General features: G+C 36.8%; 1 protein-coding gene and 1 long non-coding RNA gene across 5 annotated transcripts in view; both read left to right on the forward strand.

Moving 5' to 3' along the window:
• Positions 1-1,324: 1,324 nt before the first annotated feature.
• syk (spleen tyrosine kinase) overlaps positions 1,325-19,332 on the forward strand; it is a 24,558-nt gene continuing 6,550 nt past the window's right edge. The window contains exons 1-12 of one of the 4 annotated variants that reach the window (XM_082156851.1): positions 1,325-1,565; positions 5,718-6,151; positions 7,416-7,576; positions 8,589-8,736; positions 10,451-10,534; positions 11,572-11,613; positions 12,052-12,120; positions 14,047-14,119; positions 14,471-14,630; positions 16,749-16,958; positions 18,291-18,480; positions 18,693-18,833. In XM_082156851.1, the coding sequence (XP_082012977.1) occupies positions 5,750-6,151; positions 7,416-7,576; positions 8,589-8,736; positions 10,451-10,534; positions 11,572-11,613; positions 12,052-12,120; positions 14,047-14,119; positions 14,471-14,630; positions 16,749-16,958; positions 18,291-18,480; positions 18,693-18,833 (1,680 nt within the window). In that variant the 5' untranslated portion in view covers positions 1,325-1,565; positions 5,718-5,749. The remainder of the gene's footprint in view (positions 1,566-5,717; positions 6,152-7,415; positions 7,577-8,588; positions 8,737-10,450; positions 10,535-11,571; positions 11,614-12,051; positions 12,121-14,046; positions 14,120-14,470; positions 14,631-16,748; positions 16,959-18,290; positions 18,481-18,692; positions 18,834-19,332) is intronic. The other 3 variants (XM_082156852.1, XM_082156853.1, XM_082156854.1) reach the window with 3 other exon arrangements.
• LOC309488618 lies at positions 7,583-8,250 on the forward strand. The gene is made up of 2 exons (XR_014202210.1): positions 7,583-8,040; positions 8,105-8,250. It is a non-coding gene; the product is annotated as an uncharacterized lncRNA (long non-coding RNA).

Here is a 19,332-nt window from a genome sequence, read left to right on the forward strand (position 1 = left end):
AAAATACACTTCAGGCACAAGAGAACTGCATGCGAAAGAAAAGGAGGAATATATTTTGATCCAGAATCCCAAATCAACGGCGGCCACCATTTGCAGGGTCCCCCACAGTCATGATAAGCTGTGCCTGAAACATATTTAAATACAATGCAGTGAGTTTTGAAGAAATGATTTCCCTCCGAGAGCGCAGAGCCTCAAGCCTTGCTTTAAAATGCAATTCTGAAGCTTAAAATGCGACTCAGGGTTTAAATGTCAGTCAGTTGCGAAATTCTCAGATGGTTGTTCTTGAAGCTGTGTGGCATTTCTCTCTGTTGCTGGAATCAAACAGTCCTCTGTGTCGGCATTTGCAACATAAGGTGTGTGATTTTAGCATTTATTATGTTTATTAAGATGATCTCAGTTGTATATAATCACGGACAGGTGTAACTCAGAACACTCAGAACTAAAGTAAACAAAGGAGGCTATATAAATTTGTACAGTTGTCATCACAGCTGGGTTCAGCTCAATGAACCGCATAACACATCTGCTCTTACAGCACTGTGGCAGATTCATACGCTTCATGCTTCATGCTATATTGTACAGGTTTTAATAGTTTGTGGCTTGCATTTTCCATCAGTTACAGTATGTATTTCATTGCTTGCATTTTATTTTTCAGTGCATGCACTGAAAATACTGGGTAATAAGGTTAGGGACAGGGTTAGTTATTACATAATTATTGCAACTACTATAAAAAGTACATGGGGAATATGCCTGTAAAATAAAGTGCTACCATTTCATCATTATTAATTGTTAAGCAAAGCATTGCTTAGTTGTTATCATATTATAGTATTAACTCAATGGAGGTGTACATATTAGAAGTTGGTCTATTCTGATGAATACACAAGTACAATGTAGAAACATGTTTGTTCACAATCAAATTATTGATTTAAATGTAAATACATTACCTAAATTGGGAGCATACAAACCATGTGATTTGATTTTGACTTTATTTTACAGTACATGCCCTTACAGTACTGGCTAATAACTACATGGAGGTTAGGCTCAGAGTTAGTACCTAGTTATTACACAATTATTGTAATTAGTATAATAAGTATGTACATGGGGAACAGGACTGTAATATATCTGGAATTTTACAAACTGTACAATGAGATGTTTGTTCAATGCAAACTATAGGAAATTAAAAAATTGAGCAAGGCTCATGGACTAAATATCTGCTATTATGTGTTTTCATTCTGAGAGAGAGGGGGAAGTTAAAGATAGGACAAAAAAAATAGCAAAGGAAGTAGGCAGAAGTTTCTTAAAATGAGGAAGTCTACAAATAGTTCCATTTACTTACTGAAGTAAAAAGGTTTGTGTCAGTTCAATAACAGCAACACAAAGTTGAAAAAGCAATGCACACATCAGTGTACGCTCACAGTTTCTCACAGAAGTAAGTGCTCCCGAATCGACAGCTTCTTTTGAACTATCCACTGAGTTTTTGGTCATACCACATCCTGTTCAGTTAGAGCAATTTGAACATGCTATGTAGTCCTTGTCCAAAGTGAGGGGAGTTCAACACACTTTGTACGGTAAGAATATTGTCTAATTCTCTACATGTTTTACGTATACGTCAGATTGTGTGATCAAGTATGATGTTAAATTGAACAAATTCATAAGGCGAAGTGAATTAAGTGGCCTAAATTATTGATGTGAGACAAAAAAAAAAACTGAAATACTTTTCATTACAGTTTCACATGATTTCTCTTTGAATATTTCATATGCCATGTTATATTATACAATTGTAAATGCTCATCATATACATAAATATTATAATTTTCTAATATCTTCATTTATTTATGGTACAGTGAAAATAAAAGGGAAAAGAAACGTTTTAAATGATCTGTGTAATATTTGCGACAGCACTTTGTTGTGGCAATAACTGATCTGTCATTATTACTTTGAAGTAAATTTAAAAGCAAAGCTGTTCAGAGATATCAGATGTTTCTCTAATTGTGGACTCAAATCTCTTAAAGAAGGCAATTATTTGTCTTTAATGATTTATTAAGTTACAAACTTATTTTATGCATGTGTTAAAAGTTCAGCAATAATTTATTGTTGTTGACAAAAACAAACGTCTAAATGGGAGACTATACAATGTAAATGTTGCTATTTAAAAGATATTTCTAACCTGGAAATAATTAGAAATTTATAGGGTTTTGATGACAAACTTATAACAAATACTAATAAACGCAGATTTTTTAACACTTCACTTATAATGTTACCAAATTGGCATTATATTATATATTATAATTTATGATGAAAGAATTGTGTAATTTAAAACGGCTTTTAAAAATGTCAGAAATCCTTTCATATATATATTATAGTCCACAGCTCTTCTATAGAACAAAAAGCAAAACAATTATAAAATCTTAATATAGGACACAAAAATATTATAATATAATTTTGCCATTATAATACACCTTATTATAACATTTTCTGTAGAACTATAAAATCCCCAAATTACATCATTTAAACACACATCTGACCAGTGGCTATTAATGCTTTATTACTGCTTTTATGGATTTCTGCTTTTTCTCAGAAAGCTGGAGAAAAAAAATTCCATTACAAACTTTACATTTTGCTGTTTGGTTGCAATAACCTGACCATGTCTTCTTCTTTATGGAATCTTTTGTGGTTGAATTTGATGCTCTTCTCGACTCGCTTCTCTTTCATGCATTAACACGAGACCCTGAGGTTTTGCATTAGTGCTTGTGTTTGAGGTTGCTTTTTAGTTAGTAAAAGGGCTAGAGGATGTATTTTCTGTTTGCTTCATTTTGTACTTCAGGCACATTAATTTTGCATTATAATGGGAAAATTAAAAGAAAAACAAATGAAGCATGATGCATATAAATGTAGCATAATGTAAAGCTGATACAGCGTACTGTATTTCAGTCATTCATTTTTTTAGTCAGGCCATTTGATCAGACTGTAATCTGGCTCGCTTTGACCATATAACAGAAGTCTAAAGAGAGACTGAACTGGGGTTATATTGCTGAGATAAATTGTTAGTTATGAGTTAGCATGATTACTTTTTATTTATAATGATTATGATCCCACACTATTTTCTACGTGTTTTTCCTTCGTGGTATACCACATATGAGCATTTGGGAATTTGTCTCTTGAAGCATGAGATCTGTGATTTCCATGTAAAGTGTTTAATAGTGCGACCTTGCCTTGTTGCAGTAGTAGTCATCTTTAAGCAACCATGATGGGAATGGGCTTAAGTTATAGTAGAGTCTAAATGTTATTGCAAAAGACTTGACCGCTTCCTCTTTCTGCGTGAACTAGTTTCTCAGAGGCGCATGTCGTTCATCTTTTAACTTCTTACACAAGTTAGAGTTTCAAATTTGCATACATTTACACACACACACACACATACTTTGTGTCATTTACTTTGTAAGAAAATTTTTGCTACAAAAAGGGGGGAAATTAAATAAAATACACTGCCAGTCAAAGGTTTGGAAAGACTCTCAAAACCTTTTTAATCTTAAATACTTTAAATTCATTTTATATATATATATATTTAAAATGTGGCTACGTATAAATTTAAAAATATATATTTTTAATGATTTGGACATGGTGGTGAAGGTGAAACAACCATTGATAATAAACTCCTGTTTGACAGACTATAATGATCCGTTTAATTGTTTTCATCATTAAATGATTCTCACTCTTCCATTTTTGTGTTATTTCATAGTTTACTATTGTAGAAAATGTGGGAAACATTAATAACTGATAGCCCCATTAAGTCATTTGAGTTTTGTTCTTCTCTTTAACTCTAATTGTCGTGACAAGTTTTGAATTTTGAACTCAAGCTTATGCGTTTTCAAAAAAATTTACTTGAAGTAATCCATTGTCTTGACTATTTGTGACTTGAAACAAAGGTTATATAAGTTTAGTTTACTCATATTTAGTTGAGTTTTCTCAAGTTTTTCCACCTGGAAATGTTTTGCCAATTCATTTACTTGTAGTGTAAATACATAAATAAACAAGGAAATAAACAAAATTCATATTGATTTGATAGCTCTACATTTACAATACATTAAGTGATCATATCACAAAATGATGAGAAACAGATTAAAATGAAACAGTAAAGATAACAGTGTTAAAGATGACAGAATTAAAGAACACACAAAATTAGTAAACAGTGTGAGAGAGTGTGAGTCAGCAGAATGCATCAAAGGGACAAGTGTGTAATAAAGTAAAGTAAATCGCTAAAAGAATGATTCCCGCATTGGTCCAATATTTTATTTCTTTAAAAATGTATTACGCTAATGGCTAATTGCAGTTGTAAGGCACAACATTCAGTTTGTAATGTCGTATGCCTACAGTACATAACAGCCTACATATTTCAATATTAATATTCTTTAAAACATAATTTTATGAAGTGAAATGATTAAATGGCATCTTGTATAAGGTTGGCATTATCGTCACAGGGTTAAATCTCTTAAATGTGCACAGTACTCGTGGGTGTGTGATTGAAGCCTCACTGATTTTTCTCAAAAAATATGAGTAACATAATATTTTATTTTATTGTCCTTGTTACATATGTTACATGTACTTACCATAGTAATAACAGTAAATTATGCATAATTACATGCAACTAACCCTCAACCAAATCCTAATCCTACCCTAACCCTATAGTGAGTACATGTAGTTGCTTAATATTACTCAGTACTTAAATATATAATTATATATATGTGACCCTGGATCACAAAACCAGTCACAGTCGCACGGGTATATTTGTGGCAATAGCCAACAATACATAGAATGGGTCAGAATTATAGATTTTTCTTTTATGGCAAAAATCATTTGGATTTTAAGTAAAGATCATGTTCCATGAAGATATTTTGTAAATTTCCTACCGTAAATATATAAAACTTTTATTTGTGTGAGTGAATGCAGCACAATCGCCAACATAAATGGACTTTAAAGGAGATTTTCTCAATGTTTCCATTAGTTTTTGCACCCTCAGATTTCGATTTTCAAATAGTTGTATCTCGGCCAAATATTGTCATATCCTAACAAACCATACATCAATGGAAAGCTTATTTATTCAGCTTTCAGGTTATGTATAAATCTCAATTTCAGAAAATGTAATGTGACTGGTTTTGTGGTCCAGGGCAGGGTCACATGTATATATCACATATATAACATATATAACATACACATATATACACACATGTATAATGTAAATGAACATTGGAGCAGTATTTTAGTTTTGATTCTTTTAATTGCAGTTGTTAGGCACAACATTTAGTCTGTAATGTTTTATTGTCCACATACAATCTGGGTTGTTTTAACCCAACTTTGGGTCAAATATGGACAAACCCAAACGTTGGGTCAAATTTTTTTATTACATTTTTAACCCAACGTTTGAGTTTGTCCATATTTGACCCAAAATTGTGTTAAAACAACCCAGCATTTTTAGGCAACAAAAGTGTAGCCAATTTTTTTACATTGAGTGTAGCCAACAATATTTTCTTTTCAACAGTATTTTTTTAAGCGAATTCATTAAATGGCATCCATAAGGTTGGCATTATTGTCACAGGGTTTCATCTCTAGATTGTAGCCTATTTAAATGTGTAGGCCTACAGTATACGTGTGATGTGTGTGATTGAAGCCTCAATGATTTTTCACTAATTTATGATAGAAATGATCTCCACATTGTCCTTTCGCAGGTCATTAGCGATCCTCTAGGCTTTTCGCAGTCATGGTGGACAAGGTGCAGATGCTGCCGTACTTCTTCGGCAACATCACGCGCGAGGAGGCGGAGGAGTACCTGCGTCAGGGCGGCGCGGGCGACGGGCTGTACCTGCTCCGCCAGAGCCGCAGCTTCCTCGGCGGGTACGCGCTCTCCGTGTCCTACGGCCGCCAGCTCTACCACTACACCATCGAGAGGGAGCTCAACGACATGTACGCCATCGCAGGGGGCAAGTCACACAGAACCCCGATAGATGTGATCGACTACCACTCGCAGGAGTCTGACGGGCTGGTGTGCCTGCTGAAGAGGCCCTTTAACCGGCCACGGGGCACTGAGCCTAAAGTGGGTCCCTTTGAAGACCTCAAAGAGCAGCTCATCCGCCAGTATGTCAAACAAACTTGGAATTTACAGGTTGGTGTTAGTTTAAAGTATAACCACATAACGATAACTATATTATCATCCACACCAGCGGACGATATCTTGTTTAGATCTTTGTCTAAGCGAGTTCTCTAGTTTTGTTGTCTGTCACTTTAAATGGTCGAGCTCTTTACAGCAGGATGGATTCTGATTGGCTGTCAACGTTTTTATTGTTCATCAGCTGGGGCGAAAACGTTCTGAAAGTGATTCCAGCGACAATATCGTTTCACCGTGCCGTTATCGTTATAGTTGTTGTGTGAACTACGGTTTTTAGAGCTATATCCGTTTTCATTAAAGAGGTGTTATAAAGACACTTTTCACAAGATGTAAAATAAGTCTCTGTTGTCCCCAGAGTGTGTATGTGAAGTTTTAGCTCAAAATACCCCACAGATAATTTTTTACAGCATGTTAAAACTGTCCCTTTTTTAGGGTGAGCAAAAACGCGTCGTTTCGTGTGTGTCCCTTTAAATGCAAATGAGCTGCTGCTCCTGGCACAGGGGGCGGGGCTTCAAGAGCTCGTTTATGTGTGTGTAGATTACAGAGCATTTGCAGCAGTTGTGAAAACATTTAGTCGCCTCTGCGCTGCATTAAGGGAGTCATCGGATGCCCATTTTCCACAAGTTGATATGATTCTTTGGGGTCTTCGTGTACATTTTGAAAGATACTTTGGTTAAAATTCCTCAATGGTTGTGTAAAACAACACCCTTTTACCTCCTCAAAAACGACCTGTTTCGGTGCATGTCTCTTTAAATGATAATGAGCAACTGCTCACCCCACCCCTCTCTTCCGTGGGGCGTGTCCACACAAGACACAAGTGCTGTCGGCAGAAAGTATACAAATGGCTGAGGGAGGAAAATGCTAATACGGGACAGTCTGTCAGTGGTCGAGGGGTGTAAATATGCTAATACGGGACAGTCCGTCAGTGGTCGTGGGCGGAGCATGAGCAATATGACATCATATTGCTCAGAAAATCCAAACGGCTTGATTATTGAGTGTTTAGGCTTTAAAAAAAAAAAAAAAAAAAAAGAGTGAATGGATTTTTTTTATTGTATGGTGGTTGTGTCCACACACTGCAAAGACACATTTGTATGGATTTTTTTTATTGTATGGTGGTTGTGTCCACACACTGCAAAGACACATTTGTATGTAAACACCATATAAAAGTGAATTTAGCATTCGATGACCCCTTTAAAAAGCAAGCGTAAATGCACATTATGTGATATAAAAGAAGCAGTTAGTTAGTTGTGTTGTGTGTCAGGGTTCGGCTCTGGAGCAGGCCATCATCAGCCAGAGACCTCAGCTGGAGAAGCTCATCTCCACAACAGCGCATGAGAAGATGCCCTGGTTCCATGGCAAGATCGACCGCGAGGACTCGGAGCTACGCCTGCGCAGGAGCTCACACGTCAACGGAAAATTCCTGTAAGTCCTATTCACATGACTTATCCAAGATCAAGAAAAATGAGAAATGATCTTGGATTTCATCACATCTTCTAAGAATCACCCAGAATACATATTCACTATAGGCTATAATCTAGATCTACTCTACAGTTCAAAACTTTAGTGTCAGCAGGATTTTATTATTTCTAAAGAATTATTTCTTTAGTATCATGATTAAGATTTTATAAAACACTTTGAGTAAGTCGCAAACCTTACAATTGAAATCCCAAAACTATTGGAAAGAAATAACTTAGATATAAATTAAACTGATGACTGTATGTGTGGCTGTATGAACTAAGCCCGGGTTTGGACTGTAGCACCACTGCTCTAAAGTGAAAGAAGCGAGGCAGAGAAGAGGCAGTGTGTGGTTTCCGCTGTGACACTGTTCGAGAGGACTTCCTGAAGTGACCGAAGAACACACTGTGTGTGTGTGTGTGTGTGTGTGTGTGTGTGTGTGTGTGTGTGTGTGTGTGTGTGTGTGTGTGTGTGTGTGTGTGTGTGTGTGTGGAGGCGGAAAACAAGAGCAGGGCTGGGTGGGGGTAGAGAGGCAGTGTACTCCACCTGCTTTAAATAGATCACTGGCTACCATCTTAAAACATGCGTGTGTGTGTGTGTGTGTGTGTGTGTGTGTGTGTGTGTGTGTGTGTGTGTGTGTGCAATGCAGTCTACAGAAACATGGAAAAAATAATTTATTTACAAAACAAATACGGTTTTATCATCGTGAGGACTTTGTCATTAACTCTCAACTTTCTCGTTTTTTCTAAAGCTAAAAAAAGAATGAAAATGATTTATTGTTTATTTCTATATTTCCACTTTGATTAAACATTTATTAGTTTAACTACATCAACTGCATGCTGAATCTGAATAGCGAATCTGTGTTTTAAAAAAGCATCTACAGCTCCATCTAGTGTTGATCTGTGTATAAGCAGAGGTCCTACTGCAAGAGCTGTCTTCTGCTTAACATATGCTGTATCATTTTCTCTCCTCCTGACAGAATTAGACAGAGAGAAAACGATGGCAGAAACGTGTCCTATGCTCTGTGTCTCCTACATAATAACCAAGTCATGCACTATCGCATTGATAAGGACAGGGCTGGCAAACTCTCCATTCCTGATGGGAAGAAGTTCGACACACTTTGGCAGGTAAATAAAACCTGTCAAGAGACACGTCAAACCTGCTTATGACTTCAGAGCGTGTGAAGTCTGTACAGTATGTGTAGAAAATAATCATCTCGGATAATTAGCAAAAAAAGTCATTTATTTATATTCAGGCTTGTCTATTGCATATGCTATCACCATCTGTCATAAAACCATCTTTGGTTACACTTTATTTTGATGGTCCACTTTAGACATTGTACTAACTACACTGAACAAAATTATAAACGCAACACTTTTGTTTTGCCCCTATTTTTCATGAGCTGAACTCAAAGATCTAAGACTTAGACAAAGATCTAATGCACTGCCTCATGTTGCAAGGATCTGTACACAATTCCTGGAAGCTGAAAACATCCCAGTTCTTGCATGGCCAGCATATTCACCGGACATGTCACCCATTGAGCATGTTTGGGATGCTCTGGATCGGCGTATACGACAGCGTGTTCCAGGTCCTGCCAATATCCAGCAACCTCACACAGCCATTGAAGAGGAGTGGACCAACATTCCACAGGCCACAGTCAACAACCTGATCAACTCACTGGTTTTCGGACCCCCCCCCAATACAGTAAAACTGCACATTTTAGAGTGGCCTTTTATTGTGGCCAGCCTAAGGCACACCTGTGCAATAATCATGCCGTCTAATCAGCATCTTGATATGCCACACCTGTGAGGTGGATGGATTATTTCGGCAAAGGAGAAGTGCTCACTAACACAGATTTAGACACATTTGTGAACAATATCTGAGAGAAATAGGCCTTTTGTGTACATAGAAAAAGTCTTTAAATCTTTGAGTTCAGTTCATGAAAAATGGGGGCAAAAACAAAAGTGTTGCGTTTATAATTTTGTTCAGTGTATAAGTAACTTAGTACAACTACATGTCAACTAACTCTCATTAGAGTATTAGTAGACAGTTAGGTTTAGTAGATTAAGTTTACATGTAGTTACTTACAGTCAGTAGAGTGTCTGTTGAGGATCATCACAATAAAGTATTGGCAGATATTAAGCAGACAGTCTACTAATACTCTAATGCGAGTTAGTTGACATGTAGTTGAAAAGTTACAAGTAAACATAAGTACATAAGTAACGTTTTCTAACATGTCAACTCTCATTAGAGTAATAGTAGACTGTCAGGTTAGGCGCGTTAGTAGAATAAGTTGACATGTAGTTGCAAAGTTACTTATAGTCAGTAGAATGTCTAAAGTGGACCATCAGAATAAAGTGTAACCTAGTCTTGTAGAGGTAGACAATTGTCTTGAATATGGTGACCAACAGGGCAAATGACGTGTTATATTTAGATTTCCTGGTTGGGGGTGAATAGTTGCGTGGCTGTGCATGATGCACTGCATCAAAGCTTTAGCAAAGGTTAAGCTACAGACAGGCCATTAACTAGCCTTGACAAACATCTATCACTTTGTGATTAGAAGAGCGGTGCATGGTTCGTATGAGGTGGGTGTGCATTAAAAATGTTTTTTAATATATATAGAAATTGCTTGATATTGGTGATGCGTCACAACACTGCGTTACTGTGTAGCGTTTCAAGTGTGTGCTGATCGAGAGCATGTGAAGAAGCAAAAAATGAAAGGAAGGTACACTTGGCGTTAGATAGATGATAGTTTATCCATCATTTGTCAAAAACAATGTACTGAAACAATGAGACTGTGATGATGCCCAGAATTTGACATCGATGTGCAATGTATTATAGCTGGTAGAACACTATTCGTACAAGCCTGACGGCCTGCTCCGAGTGCTAACCGAGACCTGCCCGAGACCAGCAAATAATTCAGCGGTGAGTACTTTCACAACTACAACAAACACACGGGTGAGAATGTGTTATAATACCAGTTTACGTGAACATGCTTTGACATTAAAATGCACTGACATGTGTACAGTATGAACCACTCTGAGGGCTATTGTACTGTTTTAAATATCCAAAAACAATTGTTCATTGTTTCACACACAAATAATTAAGGAAATGAAACTTTTTTTCTGCTCATTCATTTAAAACAATGTTATTGCTAGTGTGATAAAGCATAGAGAAGTGGTTCTCAAATGGTCAAGTCAAGTCACCTTTATTTCTATAGTGCTTTTTACAATATAGATTGTTTCAAAGCAGCTTTACAGAGATAACAGGAAAATAATGCAACAAAGTTTGTTTCTAGAAGAAAATAGCATCATAGTCCAGCTTGAGTAAGTTCAGTGATGGTTCATTTTTGTTGTAAAAAAGTTATTAATTTAGTTAATTTGGGTCGTGTCCCAAAAATGGTGCCACGGACAATAGGGAAAGACAATGCAATAATGCACAATGAAATATATTTAAATGCTTTCTCACAAAAGTTGTGCAGAGAAAACTTTGCATTTGTTTGCAAAAGTTTCGCTTTCATCCAAGAAAGATTGCGTTTGTTCACAAGAAAGTTTTGCATTAATCCAGGAAAACATTGCGTTCGCTCACAAAAGTGTTGCGTTCATCCCAGAAAGACTGTGTTTGCTCGCACGTTCGCTTGAAAAACCTTTACTCTGAGAAATATTGCGTTTGTTTGCAAATGTTTTGTGTTCCCTAAGAAAAACGTTTTAAAAGCAACTACAACGTTTCTTTGAGGAACGCAAAACTTTTGCGAGGGAACGCAAAAGCGTAGACATTTTTCCCCATCGTGTGTCCTTATGGTGGCTCCGTGTAATCTGACTTGAGATAGCAAAACATCTCAAAGATCCTCAAAAACCTAAGCAAGGTACAAAAAAATATGCAGATGATGAGTGATTTAGGGATAAACATGATATGTTCTGACAAAAATATGTTTTATTTTTTCTAAATTATTGGCTGCCAAGAGCATGACACCACTGAAGTTCAAGAGGCAATTAGAAGCCATGGTAAATGGTCATTTTTCTTATTCATTCAGCTTATGGCATGTTAATTAATTTGGGTTTTGACAGTTTATGTAATACATTTCAAAATTTCATACGGACATTTTTATCTACTTCAAAACAATAAACAATTCTGACCCTGCGTTGGGACACCACTTGTAAAAGTGTAAAATCTAGGTCCTGAAGCAAAGCCTGCTGAGAACCACTGACCTAGACTGTACCAGTCCATTTAACACAATGGCCACTGGAAATGTGAATGTACATTTGAATTGGTGAATTTGCAGAGTGAATTATTTATTGAAGAAACTCATTTTGTGTGCGTTTAGCTTTGTTGTTGTAATGTATAACACAAGACTAATGGCTCATAGATGTTAAGCATTAAATATAAGCATCAAATAGTGTAGGATAAAATAACCTTATGCTCTTTAAAATTGTGGTTTCTAGCAAGGTGCCACAGGTGGAATTCTCTCCAGAATCAAATCATACTCCTTCCCCAAACCTGGCCAAAAAAAGGTGCACTAACACCCCCCTCTCGTCCTCCTTATCCCCCACTGGCAGTGGTAGGACACCCGTCTGCTTGCGTGTGGTTTTTGCTTCTAACTTTGCCTGTGGGACGCCTTACACCCTCTCTGATCTCTTCCTCCATTCACTGCCCTGTACATCACATCCAATCACCAGCATTAACTCACATTCACTGTTTTCATCCGTATAAATATGGATACGTTTATGATAGTTTACTCTCCGTTCAGTTAAAAGAATAGTTGCCTTTTACACAGTTTTTGTTCAGTCCATTTTACACATCATTTCTTCTTGATTGCCTGTCCACCTTATTTTTAACGCAAGACGATGGATGTGTCCATATCTAGCTTGAATGTGCAAGGCTTCCGGTCTCATTTGCTCCCAGATATTTTTTAGAAATCCAGAATTATGCTGCTTAATGTTGTAAACTTTTATTTGGTATGATATTTCAATTCAATATCAAAATCATAAACACGCTGGTTTGGAGCGCAAATAGTTATTCCGTTTACTGCACTTTGTTATTCCTCTGGTTATTTATTGCAGCTAATGAATCGGAAGAGTTGTACATTCGTATTTCTTTGATGCAAAATAAGGTGGATAAATCAGGGCACATTGTATTCCCTTTTACTTTTCTGTAGTTAAAAGTGTTTATAATACTTTAATATTAATAATAGTTTATATTATATACAACATTTACTCTGGTTTGCTGGTCTTGGCTGATTTTAGTGGGGTTTAGTCGACCAGCTAGACTTGTTTAAGATGTTTTACCATTCTTCTTCAACAATAAAACAAAAATAGAAAATGTATTTACATTCTAAGCTCCATTGACAAGGTTGGTTACAGTATTGGGGTCAGTACGTTTATTTTATTTATTCAAAATTATTATTATTACTTTTATTCAACAAGGATGCATTCAATTGATTAAAAGTGACAACTAAGACCTTTACATTGTTATTGACCTTTGCATTTTTCATATTAACTACTTTAATCCGAATAGCAACTGGTTACAGCAGCCAGCCCAGACTGCAACATAGTGTCGGCCCAGATCCCGCCCAGATCCGGTACACGTGGATTCCACACGGCACAGATGTGGGCCGGATCTGGGCCGACATTATGTTGCAGTCTTGGAAGCAACATAGCAATTTGGCACATCAATATATAAAGTGTGGTCACAGACGTTGCCTTCAGTCACATCTTCACAACGGCTTGTCCAGAGCGGCTCATCCAATGAGAAATTAGATTCTGAACTATACATTTGATAATGTACATCATAGCACATCTGGCTCAAATACTGGTCTAGAAAGGGAGGTCGCATAATTGATCTCCCTTTTGAGACACCTTCAATTGTCCACTGATATTAGTCAATGGACAATAGTGTATAAGCAGTGTTATTTATTATATGACTCACAAGTTGCTCAGTGTTTGGAACAAAGGCAATGATTTTTTTTGGAAGAGATGGCAATCATTTGTGTTGATATTGTCTAGATGCTTTTCTAGCTTCTAACAGTTGAATTCCCCTAATCATACATCCATATTTCCATTCTCCTTTTCTATCACTCCTTTTTAATGATATAAATCACATAATTATCAATCCTATCTGCAAGAGATCTCTTTTCTTGTGTTGGCTTTTTGACCTTTTGGAAGAAGGTTCTCCTCTTCTTCATGGACACTGACCACATCATGTATAATGCTGAAGAACTGCCATTCACTTACTGTTCCATTGAAACATCTCAGTAAATGTAATTATGCATTTAATTCTGATTTAAGGTGCCATGAAGAACACAGGAAAGTTTGGTTTGAACCTGTCCTTCTTTCCCATTGATGCATGCAGGCGTTTCAGATAACATGCCTGTGTCCTATCCGCTTTTTCTGTGTGGATTAGTGTATTTTCGTAATTGTAATTGTGTTGTGTGCTTGTAGGGTCACCACCTTGAAAATCCCTATAACATTAGATCAAGGGGTGAACTTCCGAATCCTAATATCTTCGGCACAGGTTAGTTTACTTAGTTTTGCTTCAACACTTACACTTCCAGTCAAAGGTTGCACACCTGAGTCTTTAAAAAAAAGCTGATCTAAAGGCTTTTGGATTGACAAATATAAATTGTGCCTATATATGGATTTCTTAATGGATGTAAGTAAAGTAGATGGTGAAGGAAAAGATATGTCTGGCTCACTATTTTACTATTAAATGCAGCTGAGCTGTAGTTATACTTCCATTTGTTTGATTTTCATAGTTGTAATAATCAAGAATGATCAGGTGTGTTGAAACTTTGGACTGGTAGTGTTAACCCGAGCCCGATGTAGTTCTTGTAATCCTAAACTCTGTGCTCTTGTGTGTTTATAGAGGCTATGCCAATGGACACACAGGTGTATGAAAGTCCCTATGCAGATCCTGAAGAGCTGCGATCGACTACGGTGAACCGGAGCGACCTGACTCTGGAAGATGGAGAGCTGGGATCAGGAAACTTTGGCACTGTCCTAAGAGGGGTCTACCAGATGAAAAAGTTAGTCAACCAAATTCATACAGAAAACTCATTCAAATCTCATGTGGATTGTTTAAATTAGTATTTTAAGGATCAAATCCGGTGCCCAAAAATTCACAGTCAATCAAACAAACTTTTATCTTAGATCTTATAAGTTCTTTTTCTTGCTTTTAAAAATTGTATCCAAAAGAATGATGTATTGGTATTGTATTCTGAAAACCTAAATTTTCTTTTTACTTACTCAAAAAACAAACAGTACACTACTGGATTAGCAACTGCGTCAATAACATGCAACTAAAGTTGCCGTTTATGTTTATTATAGTTGCTATAGGTAGTGTTTTATTGATATTTCTCAAACATTCTGGAAATTGTATTTTAAAACTTCTGCAATTTATTCAGTCTCCATTTAAACGTTGTTTTGTAGATAAGTTTAGCCTCTATTTTTTGTAAACTTTAGAATTTAGAAGTGATTTTGGTCAGAAATGAAACGTATACTTGACATCTCTCTTCTTGTCAAAGACATGCTTTATCTACAGTTGTGGCCAAAAGTGATATCCTAGGAAAATTGACATCTACACCACTTATTCAAATATCATAAACAAATGTGTTAAAGATTTTGTATGTGCTTGGAGTGAGTTGTTTTATTTGTGATAATAACGCAATGAAAGATGCCAAACTTTGCGGACATCAGTTTTGTCAGGCTGCCATACAAAGAAAATAAGCACTAACTAACTAAATATTAATAACTGATTATGTTGAAGTCAATGTATGCCTTTTCCTGTGAGCTTTTTTGTTTTTTTTAATGCATTTTTTGGTATAGGAATAAAAACTGTAGTGGTAGTTTGCCTTTTTTGCCGAATAATTTTGTCAGGTAAAAACCTTAACCAAGTGTTTTGTTCTTCCCTCATATTTAAAATATTTTAAAAAGATATATAAAATATTTTCCTCATATTTTGATGGTTTAACTTGTAGGGTTTTGATCGAACTTCTAATACCCCCTCTGGACGTCACTTTTGGCCACTACTGAATGTAATTTCTTGACACAAAGCATAATGGGAGACACAGTTTGGTAGTACAAGTGTGCTTCGTCATGTATTGCTATTCATCAACAGCACAAAATGCGTAAAAACTAAATTGTACCATCAACATTCAAATGTTCCCCTTGAAGATCAATAAAGATCAACACCAATTTGTAATTTAACTGAAAGATCATTTTACGGGTGGGAAAAGTTTCTTTAAGCCCTGAGTTTGGGGGCATTTCAGTGAAAAATGACGATGTAGCTGACGATGGTAAATGTGTTGAAATTAACTCTTTTTCCATTTACAATAAACCTAGCAAAGTCGCCAAAACAAAACAAAGTATGAGAGAATATATAGCAATTTAGTTTACAGTGGCTTCATTAATAAATGAAAAAAACAAAACCTGATGCCAGTCCTTGTTCTTAACTCTTTCCCTGACAGCATTTTTGATACTTTGATAATAAAAGCACACAAAAGTAACAAAAGTCTCATAAATGACGGAAAATTCTGAGAGAGTTCATTTTGTAGAAGTTAAGTTTTGTAAAAAAAAAAAAAAAAAAAAGGTACACTTACTTACACTTACACTTTATTACACTTATATATCACTTCATTACAATTTCCCACCTTGTAAACACAAACTTCCCAAGAGGTTCTGAATGCACCACAAGTGTTGAGTTTTCCTACGCTAAACTATCATTACATTGATATAAAGCTCAGAATCTCTCTTTGCTTACTGAATTGTGACTGATCTTCCTTTCCCTGGATAAATTAAATCCTTTACAGACACATTTGCACTGCATAGCAATAGCAATAGCAACTTTATTTACAGTATAAAGCACAATTAAAACAACACAAGTTGACCAATGTGCTTTACAATGTCACACAGAAAAAAAGAAGAGAAAAAAGTATTAAATAGGCAACACATATAATAAAATGGTCACTGATTAAAAGCTATTGAAAACAGATGTGTTTTCAGTTGTCCTGTAAACCCCTGTACAGTAGCAGCATCTCTAATGTGTTTAGGCAAACCGCTACAACAAAAGCGCGATCTCCTGTAATGGCCTGTAAATGTAAAACTCATGCAAATGCAATCTATCTGTGAATGCATGTTTCTTTCAGAACGCAGAAGGTTGTTGCTGTGAAGATCCTGAAGAACGATGATGATAATGCGGCGGTGAAGGATGAGATGCTTCGGGAAGCTAACGTCATGCAGCAGCTGGATAACCCCTACATCGTCCGCATGATCGGCATCTGTGAAGCGGAGAACCTCATGCTGGTCATGGAGCTCGCGGAGCTCGGCCCGCTGCACAAGTTCCTTCAGAAGAACAAGTAAGCTTCAGAAAATATGAGAGGCTGATGTTCTGGGTGCAGTTACTTATGCATTACTCTGTTTGTTGTTAGGATGACCAAAAGTCTTAAAAGTATAATTTTTAGGCTGCGGTCTAACAGCGCTCGCCAGTGATAGAGATGACCAATCAAATAAAAGAGAAAGCTTACTGTTCACAGAGGGCGAGTGCGATATACAACATGACACTTTAGTTTTAGCAGTGGTGAAGTGTAAGCTAAACGTTTAGCACATGATTCGTGTAATGCACAACTGAATGTGACGAGACTGGAAACGTTTTGCGTCTGTGACATATTAGATATACAAATAAGAGTGAATGTATATTAAAAAATAAAATAATAAGCCTATTTGCAAAAAGCTATGATTATTTCATAACTACAATTAGACCTAGAACTTCTTTTACCGTTTATGTTTTTTTATGTATAAAAACGTTTGGTGTTCAAGACAGTGTTCAAGACATGTTCACAGCCTTGCCTCAGTGTGAATATTGAGGTTTGCCGTCACTTCTTAGCGTTTGATGGTCCCTATCGTTCACGTTCGGTTTTTGCCCTCTTTTCTTCTTGCTGATGAAGTCTTGCCATGCTTTGTGGACACAGTAATATTCATTAAGACTGTTGTTCTGAAAACTACTGTTGCTTTTTGGACGTCTGACTTGTCGCCCGTTTCACATGTGGTCTGCCGGAAACAACTTATACTGCATGGATGCACAAACTAGACAATATAAACAACAAAATGATAAAAGATAATCACAATGTTTGTTTTTTTCACTATAGCCTACACAAATGATATTAATCTCTATAATAATGGGTGTTCACGTTATGTTGTCCAACCCCTGTATGTTCACAATATAGCATGGTCACAAGATTTTATTTATATTAAAGAACTCTTCACAAAACTCTTTTCAATACAACAACGGTTTAGAGTGAGCACAGTGAGCACGGCATCATTTCAAAAATGCCCCATAGAAACACCATACAAACTGTGCACTTTATTCCAAGTCTCCTGAAGTCATGTGACCGCACTGTGTGAGATGCTCTGCGAAATTTCGTCATCCATCCCGTTGGATCAGGAGTTCACAAGGTGAAAAACTGTGCCATCCCAGACAGCAACATAGTGTCGGCCCAGATCTGGCCTACATCCGGGACACGTGTGGAATCCAGGTGTGCCAGATGTGGCCCGGATCTGGGCCGACACTATGCTGCTGTCTGGGATGTGCCATATAGAGTCAGGACTGAACTTCAGGTCATAAGCAATAGTAGCAGTGTCATTATTCACATAGAAGCCTAAAAGTAAATGGATTTCCCTTGCGTTTTCAGACACATCTCTATGAAGAACATCACAGAGCTGGTCCATCAGGTCTCTATGGGAATGAAATATCTGGAAGAGCACAACTTTGTTCACAGAGATCTTGCAGCCAGGAACGTGCTTCTAGTCACTCAGCATTACGCCAAGATCAGCGACTTCGGACTCTCTAAAGCCCTGACAGAAGATGAGAACTATTACAAGGTATAATAACCACAGTGTCCTTCATAAGTATTGGCAAAAGTACAGAATGTCACCTTTTATTTCTGGATGTTTCCACACGTACAGTACATGTTTTACCAGCTGAGAGCGACATCGCTTTTAATGCCCCCCTAACATAAGCTGCAGTCTCGTCGTTCGTACACCAGAATGAGTGTTAAAGCACACTGACCACTCTTTGTTCCCTGCTCCTCTAGGCCAAAGGTCATGGTAAATGGCCGCTGAAATGGTACGCTCCCGAGTGCATGAACTTCCTGAGGTTCTCTTCGAAGAGTGACGTGTGGAGCTTCGGGGTCCTGATGTGGGAGGCGTATTCATACGGACAGAAACCGTACAAGGTGCGAAACTCCATAAGCAGTTCCTCCCAAACACACTGTATTCTTAATCGGGCTTTGAGATATATTGATTATAAAAAAAAAGTGAGCATTGTGGATATTGTGACTATCACAGTGCTTTTAATGCCTGAAAATAAATACGATTCTTCCTGGTGTTCCTTTAGTGACAAAAACAGTGATTATTTTATTTGATCTCTTTTAGTTTTTGCATGGTAAATCTGCATTAATTATTTTGAATCTACGTGAAAACAGTGGCTTTTTGGTTTGAAAATTAAAAAAATCACCCATTTCAGAGCAAATGTACGGAGCCCCACACATGACATGCAGACGACAATATATTACGATATAAAATATGACGATTTAAAAATTCGTTCTCTCGTTTTAGTAAAGCGTGGTCACGAATAACTAAAATAAGAGAACAAATTATTTCAACGTGGCCATGATTTACTAAGACAAAGGAACTAATTATTATATCTTGTGAACAATTGACTTAAAACAAGTG

The sequence above is a fragment of the Leuciscus leuciscus genome, assembly GCF_965113295.1.
Source record: "Leuciscus leuciscus genome assembly, chromosome: 24".
NCBI lineage: Eukaryota > Metazoa > Chordata > Actinopteri > Cypriniformes > Leuciscidae > Leuciscus > Leuciscus leuciscus.